The sequence below is a fragment of the Calidris pugnax genome, unplaced genomic scaffold (assembly GCF_001431845.1).
Source record: "Calidris pugnax isolate Ruff unplaced genomic scaffold, ASM143184v1 scaffold19, whole genome shotgun sequence".
NCBI lineage: Eukaryota > Metazoa > Chordata > Aves > Charadriiformes > Scolopacidae > Calidris > Calidris pugnax.
This window is the reverse complement of record NW_015090775.1, coordinates 3,349,409-3,368,045: the sequence shown is the minus strand read 5'-3', so window position 1 is coordinate 3,368,045 and position 18,637 is coordinate 3,349,409. Positions and strand designations below refer to the sequence as shown.

The following is an 18,637-nucleotide window of genomic DNA, read 5'->3' as shown; positions in this document are numbered from 1 at the left end:
GCAGCCACTCTTTGCTATCTGAACTATTTTCCTTCTTTTCTTCGATTTTGTGAACTACATTTTATCATCTCATCATTTTATTGTGAAGTCTTTTCTACTCCTGTGCTTCTCTTTTCCATCCATTCCTTTCTTTGTTCTTTACAAAACATTTTTTTTGGTTTTGTGAACTACATTTTGTCATCTCATCATTTTATTGTAAAGTCTTTTCTACTCCCGTGCTTCTCTTTTCCATCCATTCCTTTCTTCGTTCTTTACAAAACATTTTTAAAAAAAAAAGTCTTTTTAGCCTATCAACTTCACAGATGAGAAAGGACTGCCAGTGTTACAAATTTTCCTGCACACTCTGCTGCATTTCATTTTCACCCGGAAAATTTGTCTGCAGTAGAAAATATCATTATGTACGGATACATTAAAGGTAAAAGGGAAACTCAAATAATGCACACTCAGACAGGACGTGTCGTATCTAACTCTATTTCATCAGAGCATGGTGGAATTGCATAAAAACCAGTACTATTTCCCAGAATGCTGTGGATTGTTTTCTTTCTAATGTTGTCATTGTTCTTGACTTCACTGCACAGGTTACCAACAAAAGGGTCAGATTTGCCATTTAGGTACCGAAGTGCAGTAAAATTTTCAGTGGTTTTTGACAGCTTTCACTTAGATGAAAAGTTTGCTTTGCCATGCCATAACTCATTGCGTCTTCCCATTGCTCTGTAGCAAACCACAAACTAGACCTGTTGTAAGGGCTTTAAATAATCCTTACATTGAGCAAGCTTTCACTTGTCGTGAAGAAACAAATGGAAGAAACAAATCAGAATCTGTGAATTACAAGACTGAATTTAGCTCTTCATTCAAGCCTAAGCTACATAGGACTTTAAAGGTTGTTTTTTTTTTAATGCACACAAAGGCTTCCCACTACCCTAAAACCTAACATCCTTGAGAAATTGAATCTTGAATTTCTTTGAGCAATAAGACAGCCATGAGAGATAGCCAGATCTGTTCCTATAGATCATCTTTCCTAACTTTCTAGGAGAAATGATATTGCAAAGGAGTGCTGGGATGAAGGAAATTGTATTTCAATCACAAAATTTAGGATAGATACACTCAGAACTTCAGATCAGCCATAGTAAGTAAAGAAAAGGTGCTGCTAGCAGTATAACCTGTCTCCAACAGTTAGGGATGCCTGGGAAAGAAACAAATAACCAAGCAGCCTAGAAACCATCCAGATAATTTTATATGCTCTCTGGCACTTTTGGTACATCCCATTTCACTACATCTTATAAGAACTGCGTAACTGACACCTGTATCTAATTAGAGACAACAACCCAAAAAGTACAGTGGGTGTTTGTGCGTTGTTTGTGAAAAAAATAGCCCAGTGGTGCAAGAGAGTCTTGCTGAAGGGGGTGTGTGTGTGAATGTGTGCGTGTGTGCAAGGGAAGCAATAGTGAGAAAATTCTGCAGCAAAACAGAATTGACCTGACAAAGGCTGAGACAAAGTCAACGATCCATCTCTGAAATACCCAGAGCCCAAACAGAGGAGATATTGGAAGGGTTAACTGCCTGAGTTGCTGATACTACAGTGCTAGATCACGGGCAAAAACTCTGTAGAGGAGACTTAATTTCTGGTTTCTTTAAGTTGCAGAGCCGGGGGAATCACTGTTAGCTTGTCTGCTCATGCTTGCAGTCAAGCAGAAATCTCTCTCAGGTTGAGAGCTCAAGGAGTTTCTTTCCTCAAGGGCAAGAGATTATTCAGGGGGAGCTGCTGGGGGAGGCTGCCTGTGTAAAGAGAGGAGAGGAAGAGGAAAGCAAGGTTAGTGGTGATAGAGAACTAAGGATTCTGGGGATATTTGTGAATAGTTACTCTAGTTAATTAGTTTCTCCCTGAAATTAATCGGAATATGGTTTGGATCCCTATTGCTTGGCAGAGATAGGGCATTTCTGCGTTTTTAAAGAGTAACAATTATGAGCCAGGGCATAGTACCTTAGAGGGATTCTTCAGCGTATTTCAATATCTTCCAGTGCACAGAGCTAGCTGGTGGTGAAGCCACAATGTTTTATGGATTTCACAGTAAGAGAAACTGGGAATAATTTTAGGATAAGACAGTTACACTAAATAAACTGGCAAAATTAGTGTCAAGTCCTGGAAGCAATTATGTAATATATAATTAAACAGATACAATATTTTTTTCCAAATGTTTCAGTTTCTCTCTGCCTTCTTATATCTGTACAGAATACCAAAATCTTCTCATTCAAGCTAGATGTCTGTTGGGAAATTAAAAATCTTTGGATTTATTAATAGTGTATTAAAATAATTTCATTAATATTGAATCTCCTAAACCCATCTGTTTACACCAAAAGAACCCAAGCAAGCCTCAAATCACAGAGATGATATTTTGCCTCCCTAAGTTTGTTCATAAAAATCAACATATTTCCTTGGAGGGATAGAAAGAAATAATTTTTGGAATGAAAGAGTTTCATGATACTATCTTGGAGAGAATTCTTAGATTCTTCATTATGTAAAACTTACCTGTCTCCTCAATAGGAGTAAATTGCAAGCTCAGATTTATGTCAGAAATTATAGAGACTTTACCACAGTTTTCTTCAGGGCTTTTCTCGGTTGATGATAAATTTGTACCTTTAGAGGCTACCTTTCTTTAGAAGTTGAGAAATAAAAGATTTAGCATAGTGTTGTGCTCCCAGCCCACCTGTGAAAATGTGCTGATTCCAGGAAACTGCTCTTTTCTCCACCCTAAATCTGTTCTCTAGCCCAGCCCACCTAATTTTGTTGGAAACTAAAGATTCACAGCTTTTCCAGTTCTTCATTGCTCCTAATAAGTAAAAAAATTAAATAAGTCCATCACAATAGCAGTCATAGCTAGCAATTCCTGGACTGTTCTTAGCAGAAATACAGCAAATATTGCCATATTTCTGTCACAGGTAGTTAATGTGTTCCAGCCAGAAGCAGTAGTTCTCTGAGTAAAAGCCGTAAATCATAGCTTGATTTTACTGGCAGTAAACCTGTCTACTTTACATTATATTTGTATATTAACAAACTGTGATCATTCAAAATAAATTCTGCACAGACATATAAAACTCTAAAGTCATTTTCATTGATTCTGGCTTTGGAACAAGGTCTCTGGGATCCTTTTCAGCCCCCTGCCCCATACTTCTGTGTTCTCACAAGGAGAAGAAATTTAATGATTCCATTGGTCAGACTCAATTTCCCATTTTTTTTGTCTTTTTAGAAGCCCTTGAAATTAACATTTTATCTTCTAACAGACGCTTTATTGACACTGATAAAGACTCACACACAGATTGTTAATATATTGGGGCAACTCTAGTCTTGTTAATTGTTGTAAAAAAAGATTATTTTCTTGCAGACACCTTGAATGGGCTGATTTCATGCCCTGTTCCCATATTTACTGGAGTGTCGGAATATGGTTTGGATCCCTATTGCTTGGCAGAGATAGGGCATTTCTGCGTTTTTAAAGAGTAACAATTATGAGCCAGGGCATAGTACCTTAGAGGGATTCTTCAGCGTATTTCAATATCTTCCAGTGCACAGAGCTAGCTGGTGGTGAAGCCACAATGTTTTATGGATTTCACAGTAAGAGAAACTGGGAATAATTTTAGGATAAGACAGTTACACTAAATAAACTGGCAAAATTAGTGTCAAGTCCTGGAAGCAATTATGTAATATATAATTAAACAGATACAATATTTTTTTCCAAATGTTTCAGTTTCTCTCTGCCTTCTTATATCTGTACAGAATACCAAAATCTTCTCATTCAAGCTAGATGTCTGTTGGGAAATTAAAAATCTTTGGATTTATTAATAGTGTATTAAAATAATTTCATTAATATTGAATCTCCTAAACCCATCTGTTTACACCAAAAGAACCCAAGCAAGCCTCAAATCACAGAGATGATATTTTGCCTCCCTAAGTTTGTTCATAAAAATCAACATATTTCCTTGGAGGGATAGAAAGAAATAATTTTTGGAATGAAAGAGTTTCATGATACTATCTTGGAGAGAATTCTTAGATTCTTCATTATGTAAGACTTACCTGTCTCCTCAATAGGAGTAAATTGCAAGCTCAGATTTATGTCAGAAATTATAGAGACTTTACCACAGTTTTCTTCAGGGCTTTTCTCGGTTGATGATAAATTTGTACCTTTAGAGGCTACCTTTCTTTAGAAGTTGAGAAATAAAAGATTTAGCATAGTGTTGTGCTCCCAGCCCACCTGTGAAAATGTGCTGATTCCAGGAAACTGCTCTTTTCTCCACCCTAAATCTGTTCTCTAGCCCAGCCCACCTAATTTTGTTGGAAACTAAAGATTCACAGCTTTTCCAGTTCTTCATTGCTCCTAATAAGTAAAAAAATTAAATAAGTCCATCACAATAGCAGTCATAGCTAGCAATTCCTGGACTGTTCTTAGCAGAAATACAGCAAATATTGCCATATTTCTGTCACAGGTAGTTAATGTGTTCCAGCCAGAAGCAGTAGTTCTCTGAGTAAAAGCCGTAAATCATAGCTTGATTTTACTGGCAGTAAACCTGTCTACTTTACATTATATTTGTATATTAACAAACTGTGATCATTCAAAATAAATTCTGCACAGACATATAAAACTCTAAAGTCATTTTCATTGATTCTGGCTTTGGAACAAGGTCTCTGGGATCCTTTTCAGCCCCCTGCCCCATACTTCTGTGTTCTCACAAGGAGAAGAAATTTAAAGATTCCATTGGCCAGACTCAATTTCCCATTTTTTTTGTCTTTTTAGAAGCCCTTGAAATTAACATTTTATCTTCTAACAGACGCTTTATTGACACTGATAAAGACTCACACACAGATTGTTAATATATTGGGGCAACTCTAGTCTTGTTAATTGTTGTAAAAAAAGATTATTTTCTTGCAGACACCTTGAATGGGCTGATTTCATGCCCTGTTCCCATATTTACTGGAGTGTAAGTGAGGACTGCCACTTATTTCAACTTAATTAATGCATTGGATTGGACATGCAATTAATTTATACTCTTGTCTAATGAAAACCATTGGAGGGGGGTATTTTTGGCCTCTTTTAGCTACAGTTGATAGGTCCAGTGTTTTTATTAGATTGAGTAGGCAAATTACTTATGCAAATATATCAGGTTGTTAGTTTTCCAGGGTCTGATGCAAGGCTCATTAAAATCAATGAGTTGTCCCATTTGCCTAAATGGGTTTTAGAGCAAGGTCTGATACAGCTGAGTTAATGCTACGTAATAGCACGTGGTAACTTTATTTCATGCTTCCTGGTGGTGTCTTTAATGCCAACGTCTCCCAGTCTTAATTAGAATTCACTGTTACAGGTGATACACAAATAGAAGCGGAGACCTGCTCTGCACCAGAAATCTTGGTGTCTGAACAAGAAAGGCAGAAAAGACAAGAGTAGCACGGAGGTGTTGTTTCATTCAAATTGAGCATGTTTGTGTGTTTCTGGCAGTGCTCATGACCATGGATTACAAACAGTTATTTCATATTGTCATTTGAGTAACAGCAGTTCTGTGGTTTCCCGTGACTGAATTCCTGTGATTCACGGGCAAACTGATTCACTGAAGTTTGGGGTAGAGTGAGGGAACAGGACCAGTGCACTCCATGGATGTCAGAGACAGCAGTACAGCAAAGCTTTTGTGTACAGAAAATGTTCCTCAAACAACAGTAAGCCTTTAACAAATCCCTATCCCACAAATAGGTAATTATGTCCTTGACGATGAGCATTTATTAATTCAATGCTTTTCAGAATGTAAAGACTCCCAAACTGTGAGCTCATGAGCTCTATTTACTGTAACAGATGTTTTGATGGTTAGCGCATTGAAAGAAAAATGTATCTAAAAGCATGTGTTTTATCTGACAACAATGAAACACAGGTTTATTCAGCTGTGGTTATTGCAGTTCATGGAGCAGTACATACCAAATTTGGTTTGCTTCATACATTGGTCTGATTTTTCCTTTTTTTGTATCTACCTCAACTGCTTAATTTCCCTTCAAAGTAGGGAGTGTCAGGGAGCACTTCTTGGTCCTTGGGTCATAATTCACCCAGCGCAGCTGCATGAGTACCTTTCACAAAGGAGTTGGACTGAACTAAAATGTCATTTTTCAGGACCTAGTTAAAGTGTCTTTTTAATGATGTATAATTAGATATCACACACACATTTTTTTCTCTAATTTTGGTTATTTGCCATATGCAAGGTAAAAATAAGTGTAAAATAAAATACCACGTACAATGTAAAATAAATAAAGACACGTCCTTATGATTCCTTTAGCTATAATAGAACATCAATAATTTGCTGCTGTTTTTCATGCGGATCAAAATCCAGACTCAGTGTTCCGCGGAGCAGAGGTTATTTTCTCTGAAATTGTTTTTGAATAGTTTGCTTTTCATCTGTGTGATAATACTGAAAATATTTCTGAGAATCTCCAGTCCTGCTTTTCAGTGATCGTGCAGCGTAGGTGCAGAAAGCTAAGCTTTTATCCTGTGTTCCTCGGAACACATCATTTTCAGCAGATTTATCTCCAAATCCTTCAACAGCTTCAGATAGATACTGCTTTTTAAAAAAGTAACCTGTGCAGTATCTCCTCCACTCCTGAATGTGGTCTGTAAATGAGCCACGCATCACTCAGGAGATGAGTGCATCTTTTCTACATTTGCCAAAAGGCGAGAGAAACATTTTTTTGACATGCCAGACTCTTGAATCTAATAATTTGAAGTGACTGAAATGGTCTCTGGGCCACGGACAGATAGTGGGGCTTGCATTGAAAAAAGTCTCTTCAGCTTCTGCTGTTTACATAACCTTCATATATAGCTACGAGAGTGGATACAGTATTCATGTATATGCATAAATGTAAAGTTAGTTTCAACAGCTGAGTCGGATGTGTACACCCCTGTGTAACTCAGCACAATGGAGAAGTATTTATGATGAGCCTCTCATTAGTGCAACTCATTTTTCACTGCAAACCACACTGCTTAATATAAATAATTGCATAGATAGTAGCTTTGAATGCAAGTAATTAGTTTTGCATTAGCATGTTGTTCGAGACATCTTTTCAGTTGGAATTAGTTAATGATTTTCAAGATTTGCATATTCCTAATTAGTCAGTTTTAAATGTTAGCTATATACAAATTAATGTTTTGTAAATTTTCAAAATTTTCACCAGGCACATTTAACTTATAATTAAGAAATGCATTTATAACCTACTTTATATAAAGAAAATAGATTGAACTTGACTGTACAATTTTGGCAGCAATCATAATGTTTTATAGAATGTCATCCAGATTTTCCTATTGCATCTGAAAGCAAACAGATGTGAACTAATTAATACATAATGTGAGTTAAGAAGGCAGGTGATATTCTTATGATCTTTGAGGTATATTCTCATTTATTTTTCTGATCTAAAATGATTTTTTTCTGATTTCAGGCTATTGCTTTGGATTTTTATTAATGAACTGAAAACATAAAACAGACCTCAACAAGACCCCTGGTTAACCTTACCCCTAATTTAACCTCTAGCATAAATTGGAGACATCTTTACTGCTCTCAGTGAATATTGCACACTCTAAAATAACTGGTAGGCAAGTCAGGAAGAACTTCTTTCTGCAGATTTTTTTTTTCTAACAACAATATAATAATAATAATAATAAATATAATAATCACCTGTTTAATAAAGCATTCAAGCATTTGCTTAACTACCAGCTTTAGTATGGGATCATTTACATGCATAAGTACTTTATATGTTTGGGACCATAAGGCTAACCTGATCAATACTACAAAAGCCCAAAAACAGTTTAACACTCAAGGCCGGGTTCATAACAAGCAACACATTCAAGCATTATTGAGTTTAAGAGGGGATTTCTATTTCCAGAACAAAGTTGAGCAGAAATCTGTTAGCAAACACATAACGAAGAGGACAGGTATAGAGATCTAAACTGGGTCAAAAATGTTCACAAATAAACCATAAACGCAATCTGTCCTGCAACATAAACAAGGGACCATAAGAAAGTCAACAGTATTGGAACTGTATGGGGTTAATTTCCACTGTATCAAAGCAAACACAGGAAAACAAACTGGACTACACAATGACAAAAGCACATGCCTAAGTGGAACTGACTGCAGCTTAACTCATTTTCACTGCATAAATGCCCTCTAGGCACTGTGAGGAAGAGGGTCAGACATAATAGAAGGAAAAAAAATGCCCTCTAATCTAATCGTATCATAACCTGCAAACTTAAAAATAAATAATAATTCTTCTTTTTTAAAAAATGCATTACATAAGATTTGTTCTATGTTTAATAATGCCAGCTTCATATCAATAAAGAGAGAAATATGTTCTTCCAGTGTTTTTCCATACGTTTCATTGGTATCTTGGCAGAATCATGGCCTTATATACAAATTCTTCTTGATGAACCTAATTCTAACATCTTTATGTGCTACTACTATAAATTATCTGTTAAAATACGGGAAAAGGGTAGGAAAAAAAAGCAAAATTTAAAATACTTTTCATTTTTTTCAAAAGTATGTTCACTGTGTGATTTAAATGTCTATAATCACCTACCTAAAGACAACTCTCATAAGCCTTTTGAAGTAGCATAAATGAAAACAATTTTTTGAGACTAACGTATTTATAAAACACATAGCATGAAAGTGCAATCTTTTCAATCCCATTTAAAAGGGATTTATGATGTAATTTTGAATACAAACAAGCCAAAAGATCAACAGGCTACTATTTTCACTGTGTCAAAATCCATTATTGCTGGTTTATGTTTAGATTATGTCCAATATATGAAACACATTTTTTCTAGTAGCGTGATAGAATTTAACAACACTAGAGGTATGAAACGATGTCAGGAATATTCTATTGTATGAAGCTTTTCAATTCTAATTTTCTGACATAAAGTCAACATGAATATAAAAAATTTCTAAGCTAGCAAATGTCAGTGTTAGACAGCATATTTAGCTTTTTCCTTATAACTGTTTCACAAGCAATCATACGGTAAAAGAATAGAATTATATAATCATAGAATGATTTGGGTTGGAAGGGACCTTGAAGATCATCAAGTTCCACCCCCCCTGCCCTGGGCAGGGACACCTCCCACCAGACCAGGTTGCTCCAAGCCCCATCCAGCCTGGCCTTGAACCCCTCCAGGGATGGGGCAGCCACAGCTTCTCTGGGCAACCTGTACATTAGCGGTTCATTTTTTGTAGAATACGCTATTTTTATCCACAATGCAGGTATTTGGGGCAGCCACAGCTTCCCTGGCCAACCTGTACATTAGCAGTTCATTTTTTGTAGAAAACGCTGTTGTTATCCACAATGCAGGTATTCTAGAAACTGAGCATGTTTCAACAAAGTTCTCCTGTTGTAAAACCACAGCCTGGTAATCACAGAATGCACAAACATACTGCCAAGCCCACGGGACTAGAAGTAGTAAAATAATGCTAAAACCCATATATAGTCATGCCATAATGTAGCAGTACCATTTGCTTTCTGAGGTCAGAGAGCAAAGCTTGCACCATTTCAAAAGGCAAGATAAAACCCACCCACAAACTTCTGCACTTGACCTGTTCTACTTTAGCCCAAGTTACCAGCAAAACTCCTTCCTTTTACTGAAGCAGTGACATTAATTTGTCTTTCCTTGTCTCTAGCAATCATGATATTATTTTCTTATACTCACCTGCTGCAAATTGACCTAGAAAAGATTAAACGCATAGAGTTAAATTCTGGAGTTTTTCTCTTTTTCCCTGCACATAAACAAAAATTACAGGAATCCATCACGTTGCTCCCAGGGGAGACACTGTTGGTATAAAGAGCCCAGTGTTAGCATAGCTGGCTGCTTAGAATTCAGTTGCCACAAAGAGTTCGGATGCTTCTGCTGGTAAAACTCAGTTGCAATTATCTTCATAGGGAGAAAGAGGGACTTGTGTGTCTGAGATAAATTTATTTGTATAAGTGATCACAGAAAGTTTTTTTCCAGTATTTTTTCCAGCAATGTAAGCAAGCACGGGGTATTTCTTGTTTTGACAGCTTTCTGAATTGCTTAAAGTCTGAACTTTAAAAATGCACTTTTTTAGTTGTACCCTGGCAAGTTTTGTCTAGTGTTTCCTTTGATTTAATTCTCTATCACATAAAATTAAGCTACAGAAGCAGAGTGATAATAAACAATGTCAGTAAAAATCTTTGTTACTTTATGAAAGTCTTTTTCTCACTCTGCTGAGGGTTTAGACCTACCATGGAGAATAGCTTTCCATGAAATGGGTTCCTTGTAGATTCAGACTTACATAATCTTTCTTTGAATTTTGTTCACCCATTCAGTAAACAAGTAGAGGAAGACTGTAAATTGAGGGCTGTCAATAATATATTTTAACCCTTTCCTGAAAGACAAGTTTTATTAATACTTTGGTATTAACCCTTCTATAGGTACATGGCACAAGCAACAATAGGATCAAAACAAATGCTGAAAATGAGACAAAGTGCTTTTAATAGTGTATCCTGTATGTAGGAGCTCTCGTTTTATACAAGTGTTTGGGTTTTTTTAGAGTTTAGTAATCAAAATCAACTGCCTTCCCAGCAGTCCCTATGTCCATCTCAAAGGCAGTCTAGATGACTACTGAATGAAGAGAATCAATATGCCTTTTTTTTCAATATGCCATTTTTTCCTGAAGGATCAGCTGATCCACACCCTCCCACTTGCAATAGTGACCAGTTCACATGTGCGTACGTGCAGCAGTGTTTACCCCTAACTGCAAAATGCAACGGGGCTGAAGAGTGCACGGATGGAAGTGATGAAATGGACTGTCCCACCGAGATGCCTACCACCACGTCTCCGAGCTCCTGCAAGCAAACAGAGTTCCTGTGTCCTTCCAAAGGCTGTATCCCATCCCTCCTGAAATGTGATGGTGTGCCTGACTGCCCCCTTAATGAAGATGAAGTTGGCTGCCGTAAGTTAATTTCATTGCTATAGTTAAGGCCGTGCTAACTTACTTTCCTAAAACAGTGATGTGAAAAAGAGCAACATAATGAAGTATAGTGTAAAATTCCCTATTCCCTCATCAAGAGAAATATTATTTGTTTCATGTATAATGTGTTACCTGGAGAGACACTCTACATTTACGAATAATTTTGCTTATGCATTTTTATTCCCTGGCTACCAACTTTGATAAACGCTTAAAATTGTTCGTATTGTATTTCTGTTAATAATTACACTTCCATGTTTCCCCATAGATCAGTCAGCTGCATTGGCATTGCCTCATCTCTGATTACAATATGACAGATAGAATTTTGCAGTTCTGTAATTCAGTAACATTCAAAGCAATCCTGACCTTTCAAGGATTTTGAAATAAAGCCTGTTCCTGCAGTAGCAGCAATCTCTGGCCCAATCAAGGAAAAGGGCTCGTAAGCAAAATGCAAGGACAACAGGTTTTGAACTCTGTAACTGCAATGAGTCAGACAGACAAAAAAGTGGGTGTCTGCCCATTTCAAAATATTTTATTACTGGCAGATGAATTGAGATCAAATGCTTCATTTCAGTTTCCAGTGGGATCGAAATTCACGTTCTTTAATGATCTGTATCAAAACTATTGAATATGCATGCAGGCCACTGCACGTGCCATTTCTTTTAAAAAATGACCTTATAAAACTGGTATGGACGTTGCAGACTATTTGTGCATGCCTTTCTAGGCAATTTTGTTTAGAAGTGGTTTTGTTGCAAAAGGCATGATTTTGGGGGTATCTCTTAACTTAAGTTCTAGATGCCCCTAAATTCAAATAAACCCCTCGTCATTAATTTTCATTAGCTCCTCCCTCCTCCTCAATTTGTCCTCTAGTAGAGACCTCTTTGATGTATCCTGTGCATGTACATCCCAATCCTGGACCAAAGCAGCTAATGTGTTCTTCGAAAATCCCAAAATCCCAAGGCCACAAGATTTCCATGGGTATCAAAATTCCCTAAATAACTGTGATTTTGTTTCAGTGCCTTTGCTTCTAAGCAGTGCCCAACGAATGAGGGGAAATTAAGTCCTGATGTATTCAAAGAACAAAAATTCTCCATAGATATTGCTATGGAGAACTTGAGGTTCTGAGTTGGGTGGAAACAGTCAAATCAGTAACCATGTTGTTACTTCAAAACTTGGGTTTTGGCTGTACAAACATGTTCTCTGAAGAAGGTATTGGTTGCAGGGCAAATCAAAAAGTGAGTGATTAGTGGTAGTTTGGAATAGAATCAGTGAAAAGCTGATTACTGTCACAGTTCATTCTCCCATCGAAACACATATGCCATGTGAGTGCAGCATTTCATCTCTCTCTGCCTACATTTAACATGTGGAATGCCATTTAGATTTGTCAACAGAGAAAACTCAGAGAGGGAAAAGTAAATATCTCACAAATTCTGTTTGTTTTATTGAAATATTTGCATAAACTTTAAAATTGATTGCTGGTCTAGTAACTCCAGCCTATGTGTACTGTAATAATAACCTAGATTGGGAGTGGAGTTTTTTTACATTGAAATTGAATGTTTTTTCTAAGTAGTTAACCCAGAGTAATATTTAAGAGGAAAAGTTTTGTGGTTTGGGTTGTTGGTTTTTTGTGGTTTTGTTTTGGTGGTTTGGTCTTTGTTTTTTTCTTGATGCATATCAATTCTTCCTGATGATTTTGGAAAATTTTAGTTTAGGAATTACTGGCACCTTCCATTTTGTGTGTGCCATGTCCCTGAGCAATTTTATTCTTTTAAATGTAACAAAAGAGGGACAAAATGTTCTGGCTTCTGCTATCAGGAGCTCATCCGAGAAGGTTTTGTTCTGGGATGAAGACTAGTTGTCAAAATGCATCTTGCAGAGCTTAAGTATAAAACCCAAAAGAAGGCCAGACAAAGAAAAACAAAAAAATACATTAGTCAGATCTCTACCACAACCACAACTTCTACCACAGAAATGCTTTTCTGCATGACTTACAGATTTATGCAGACAGAATTTCTCGTCGAGTTCACTCAGCAGTTAGGTTGTATAGTATTATGTTAATACTATTTTATACCTACCAATGTGGTAGATTTTGTTACTTGATGATTTTAACAAGAAAATCTTGGAATTGCTTTCAGTTATGGATGTTCTACTTGGCCACGCTCTTTTTGCTGTCAGTTGTAGTGAAGGATACTTTATCTCACCTATTTAATCTAATTTTTCATATTTTTTTTAATTGCCTGATTACAATGTTAAGGGTGTAAAATAAACATATTAGCACCAATAAGGTACATACATTACATTTCCACAGGTCCCAACACCAGCTGACTGAAGTGCTAATAGCAATGAGTAAAAATCAGTTGCTCAGTTCTCTGTAGTGCACCAAAAAGTATCTGTTGTAGTCCTGGTAAACTTTAAATAGCTAGTAGATATTAAAAATTGTGTACTTTCACGGGGGCTGTGATATTTTTAGCCTTTCTACAGATTCATTTGGACCTGGAAAATGAAATATAGGCAAAAAGCTGATATTTTTACTTTCACATCTTCACTATTGTTAATGCTTCCATTTAATATCTTTAACCCAAAAAAACCTGAAGGCCTCCCATGAAAGTAAAGAATAACTAGTTTGAGAAATTTTAAGCTAGTTGTAACTGTGTTAACAGTGAGCAATATTAATTTTAGTTTCAATGCAATAAGAGAAATAAAATTATTTTTAAAATGTGCTCTCAATATTCTTTACCTAAGCAGCAATAACTTAGTGTTATTGTTCTTTCTGTCTTAAATGCTTAAATCTGTGCAAAGGATTCAGTAGTGAGATCCATTGCTAAGACCATTCCCTCTGTAAGGGGTATAAAAATCTCAGTGCAATAAGCTGGTTCAAGGTAAAGGGACGTGTCAAAACTATCTTGATGATCAACAAATACAAATGGGACAAAAATAATTACCAGTCCTTCTGTCCTATTCTCAGGTACGAGTCCAGCAGCCAGTCCAGGAGTTGGGGAAATAATAAAGGCCTAAATGACACTTTCTTTTCTTACCACAAATCTCAATGCAAGTGAGAGCTCGGGAGCTGCATCTCTGTGTTAGTCACAATACACATGACAAACCATAAGCAGTAGTCTATATCCACTTAGTTTACAGCGTCTTCAAAATACACATGCAGGCAAAAAATGGTCTAAAGCACATAAGAAGAATATATTTATGTCAAATTTCCAACTTTGTTTCTGTTGAAGTTATAGTCTGAACATGTAATTGTTTACACGTTGGGTATTTGTGGTTATAAATAACTTATAAAACTGGTTCAAATACCATTGGGACACCATGGCCCAGAGTGCAAAGGGTGTCCAGGATTTAGATCTGATTGCACACAAAGTAAGTATGAGGTTATGATTTGGCTAGGAAAGTGCAGCAGAGGGCATGGGACCATCAGTTACTTTCTGGAAAGCTGATGATCATAAGAGATAGATGGTAGGATATGCTACAAATGTGGAGTGATGCTGTAATCTGCTGGGGTTTTTCAGTCTGCCACAACTTGTTCCACCAGACTGAGTGGTCAGGGGAATAAACAGCAGAAAAAGATTTTTTTTTTTTCTTCTTGCTGTTGGTTTTATCCTGCTGTCACTACCGACAAATTCCACGTTCAATAGCAAGACTTCGCCAGTCAATTGAAGAGACATTGATATAAACACATGTGCAGAACAGTATAGTGATAGTTCAAAATCAGTCAGACCTTTTAAGTTTTCATAAAAGTGAATTGGAATTGGAATAAAAAGCAAGCTCCTCTTTATAGCTGCTAGTATTCTCCTGGAGAATTGTCTGCAGACTTCAGTAAATGGTCAGTGAATGTAATTGAAAGGTTTGATCCCACAAACCCTTACTCACATGAGTAATTTCATAGTTCTGAAAGAATATCAAACCTGGCAAGAGTTCACTGGCAAGACCAAAACTGGCAAGATTTGCCTTCATTATTGTGGTCTAAATTGAACTGCAGTATTTTAAATTTAGGACACTCTCGCAGTCTATATAGGCCAGTGATTTAAATTACATCTAAGAGTGGAACAAATATAACCTACAGCAGCCTGGCCATCCAGCCTGGGAGGCGTATTGCTGTATACACTGGCTCTTGAATCCAGGAGCAGGAAAGTACTGTGAAATTTAAATGTGGCAGTGGGGTATTTTTAATATTGCCAGATTCTTTCTCCCACTCTAAACTCACAAGCTGATGTGAATATATCTAACTCTGATGGAACTAGAAGAGTTCCTTCTGATTTGCATTAGTGTCATGGTGACAGAATTTTGCTTAAATTACCCAAACAAAAACCTTAAAAACAATAGTTTTTTAATAGTGAGATAAAATGACAAAATGATGTTAAATTCCACAGGAGTGTGCAGGACCACCAGGTACATCCTGTAGATCAGTGACTCAGGAATAATTAAGTACCTGAAGGCTTATGTGATTCCAGCAAGATTAACCCCTCATAATTCTGGACAAACATAGGAAATATAACTGAATTCCCAAGAATAAAAAAGGTGTGCAAGTTTGGATTTTTCAGTATAGTATTTCTCTACTTTTTATACGTTAACTGTCTCTTAGTATTTGGTTCCTGGTAATAGAAGACAACTATATGATGCCAATTTTTTGTTTTGTGTTTAAAAATTAATTCTATCTTTTTAAAACTAGGTTATGCATGAGAGTTAATTACATTGTGTGATATCTTTTTATGGGTTCTGGTTCGGGTTTTGCAGCTTACTTTTTCAATGTTTTAGTTAAATACGCTCTCCTCTTAAAACTAGGTTATGCATGAGAGTTAATTACATTGTGTGATATCTTTTTATGGGTTCTGGTTCGGGTTTTGCAGCTTACTTTTTCAATATTTTAGTTAAATACGCTCTCGTCTCCGTCACAAATACAACATGGGAAAATCCAGCTTCTGTAACATCTGTGGTCTGTGTTTGTTTACTTATTTATCTATTCTGCAGTAAAGTTGTATGTCTTTGAAGATGAAAGCTCGTAGAGGTTACAGAGATCCAAGTTTATATACTCCAGTACAAATCAAGTTTTGTAGTAGTTTTTTAACAGTGAGAAAAAGAAATATAGGTGATAATAACTGTCATGTTACTTTTCATTCCAGCCATTAAAGACTGTTTCAATGGTTCTTTGTTATGTGCCTCAACTAATCAATGTATAGCAATCTCCCAGCGTTGTGATGGCATTGCAGACTGCATCGATTTCAGCCTTGATGAGTCCAGCTGTTCAGGTACTTAGTTTTGCATAAAAATATCATTTGAAAGAAAAACATATAGTCATTTCTTACTGAATCTTTAGGCAGCTCTCAAACCAGACTGAATTCTCTCTGCTAAAACTTATTAAGATAACATCAGGAATGAATTTGAATGAAAATATGACACAACTAAAATAATGAGAAAAAGATGGAAAATAATATGCTTAGTTAATATCTTCAGAAGGGGTGTTTCTAAAGGTATAAACACATTGCTTAAAAAAACCCCAATTTTGTATTATCCTAATAAAGCACTCTCGATTTTGGCCAATGGATTAACCCATTTAAATGAGCTCAACATTTCTAAGTTAATAGGATTTTTTAGTTTTCTTTTTTTCTTAAGAGTAACAGAAATCCAGTTTGGAAAAATATAACAAAACATGTAGCATTTGTTTTAGCACACTGCATTTCCCACAAAATTCAGGTTTGTTTTGCAACAGGGAAATTCTGGAGAAAGGTAAGAACACAATAATATACATCCAATCTGAATCAGATTTTTATTAACAAAATTTAACATTGCATGATGATGACATAAGTAATTAAATTTAGATTTGAAGCATCCCATTCAGTAACACAAATTTAATGCAGTTCATCCCCGAGCTGATTACTAACGCTGGGCAGGTTCTGTGTTAACAGTACAAGCATGGAATCATAGAATGCTTAGAGTCAGAAGAGACCTTAAAGATCATGGAGTTCCACCCCCCCTGCCCTGGGCAGGGACACCTCCCACCAGACCAGGTTGCTCCAAGCCCCATCCAGCCTGGCCTTGAACCCCTCCAGGGATGGGGCAGCCACAGCTTCTCTGGGCAACCTGTTCCAGTGTCTCACCACCCTCACAGCAAAGAATCTCTTTCTAACATCTAATCTAAATCCCCCCTCTTCTAGTTTAACACCATTACGCCTCATCCTATCACTACACCCCCTGATAAAAAGTCCCTCCCCATCTTTCCTGTAGGCCCACTTTAGGCACTGGAAGGCTGCTCTAAGGTCTCCCTGGAATCTTCTCTTCTCCAGGCTGAACAACCCCACTCTCTCAGCCTGTCTTCACAAGAAAGGTTCTCCAGCCCTCTGATCATCTCTGTGTCCCTCCTCCAGGCTGAACAACCCCACTCTCTCAGCCTATCTTCACAGGAAAGGTTCTCCAGCCCTCCGATCATCTCTGTGTCCCTCCTCTGGACCTGCTCCAAAAGGTCCATGTCCCTCTTATGGTGGTGGATCCAGAGCTGAACACAGTACTCCAGATGGGGTCTCATCCACCTGTGAGGATTTGTTTTCCACAATGTCTTCTTAAAACCAGAGGTGTTCACTCTGAATAACACTATTTATGTGTCTCAGCAAATTATTTTATGGGGTATATACGCAAAAGTTAAAGAATTAGACATAATTCTTTAGGTCTAATTTGGATTTTACAGTTATTTTCTTACTAAAGAAGATTGAGGGGACTTGTTTTTGATTTGGAGTTTTTCTTGCTGTTGGTGTGTAGAATTAAACTTCTGTAAAACTAAATCTAATGATGTGGAAATCCATTCTAAGGGATGTCAAAAGTTGATAATAGTATATCACTGACATCCCGCTCTACTTAAACACCTTTCCTCTTTTCAAGACTGATTTCTCTAGTTCTTATAAGAATGTGATTCTAAGTGTTAAAATTTGGAACTTCTTTAATTAGGTTAGTGACATAGGGGTAAGTATGTGTTCATCACCCCTATAGAAAAGCTATTAATAATAAAGTAGACTTAGGTACTACTTAAATATAAGTTCAGCAGTTTGGGCTCTTATTTTATATATTCCTGTTTGTCTGAAAATCAAGTAAGTGGCAAAAGCTTGATTTCTGGAGTCAGATGAAACCCTTGCTTGAGAAAAATTAGAAGCTTGTTCAAGTGAAGCAACAGGATTTCTGTAAGTTCAAGAGGAGTCCATTGACTTTAACATGTTTATGACTTGACAATTGTATCACCAAGTTAAGGTCTAAAGGAACAGTTTTTGGAAGCGTTAAGTGCCCAAAATGGCAGGTATGAATATTCCATCATTTTCAAAATCGGGCAATGACAAATATGAAAAAAGGATGGTAAATTTTAAATTATTTTTTTTACTGTTATGTTTGCAGTTTGTCCTGAAGAATACTGCAAAAATGGAGGGACATGCATCATCAAAGATGACATTCCATTATGCCAGTAAGTTTCATTGGGGTTTGTTTTGTGTTTGAAGTTGGAAAAAGGTGCTGTTGAAAGAGCTGTTTTGTTCCCCGGGACTGAAATTACTTTTTTTACTATTTTTAAAAGTCTTTGCATGTCTACATTATTTTTATTTACAGTTGCTGACTGAAACCACATTTTTAGAAAAATACTATTTATCAAATGAAATTTTCTGTA

The 18,637-nt window shown here is 36.6% G+C and overlaps 1 protein-coding gene across 1 annotated transcript in view; it reads left to right on the top strand.

The window, feature by feature from the left end:
* The window catches only part of MALRD1 (MAM and LDL receptor class A domain containing 1), a 279,653-nt gene that overhangs the window by 211,583 nt on the left and 49,433 nt on the right, over window positions 1–18,637 (top strand). Inside the window, exons 35-37 of the mRNA XM_014945933.1 lie at window positions 10,699–10,974; window positions 16,119–16,244; window positions 18,373–18,439. Coding sequence (XP_014801419.1) covers window positions 10,699–10,974; window positions 16,119–16,244; window positions 18,373–18,439 — 469 coding nt within the window. The remainder of the gene's footprint in view (window positions 1–10,698; window positions 10,975–16,118; window positions 16,245–18,372; window positions 18,440–18,637) is intronic.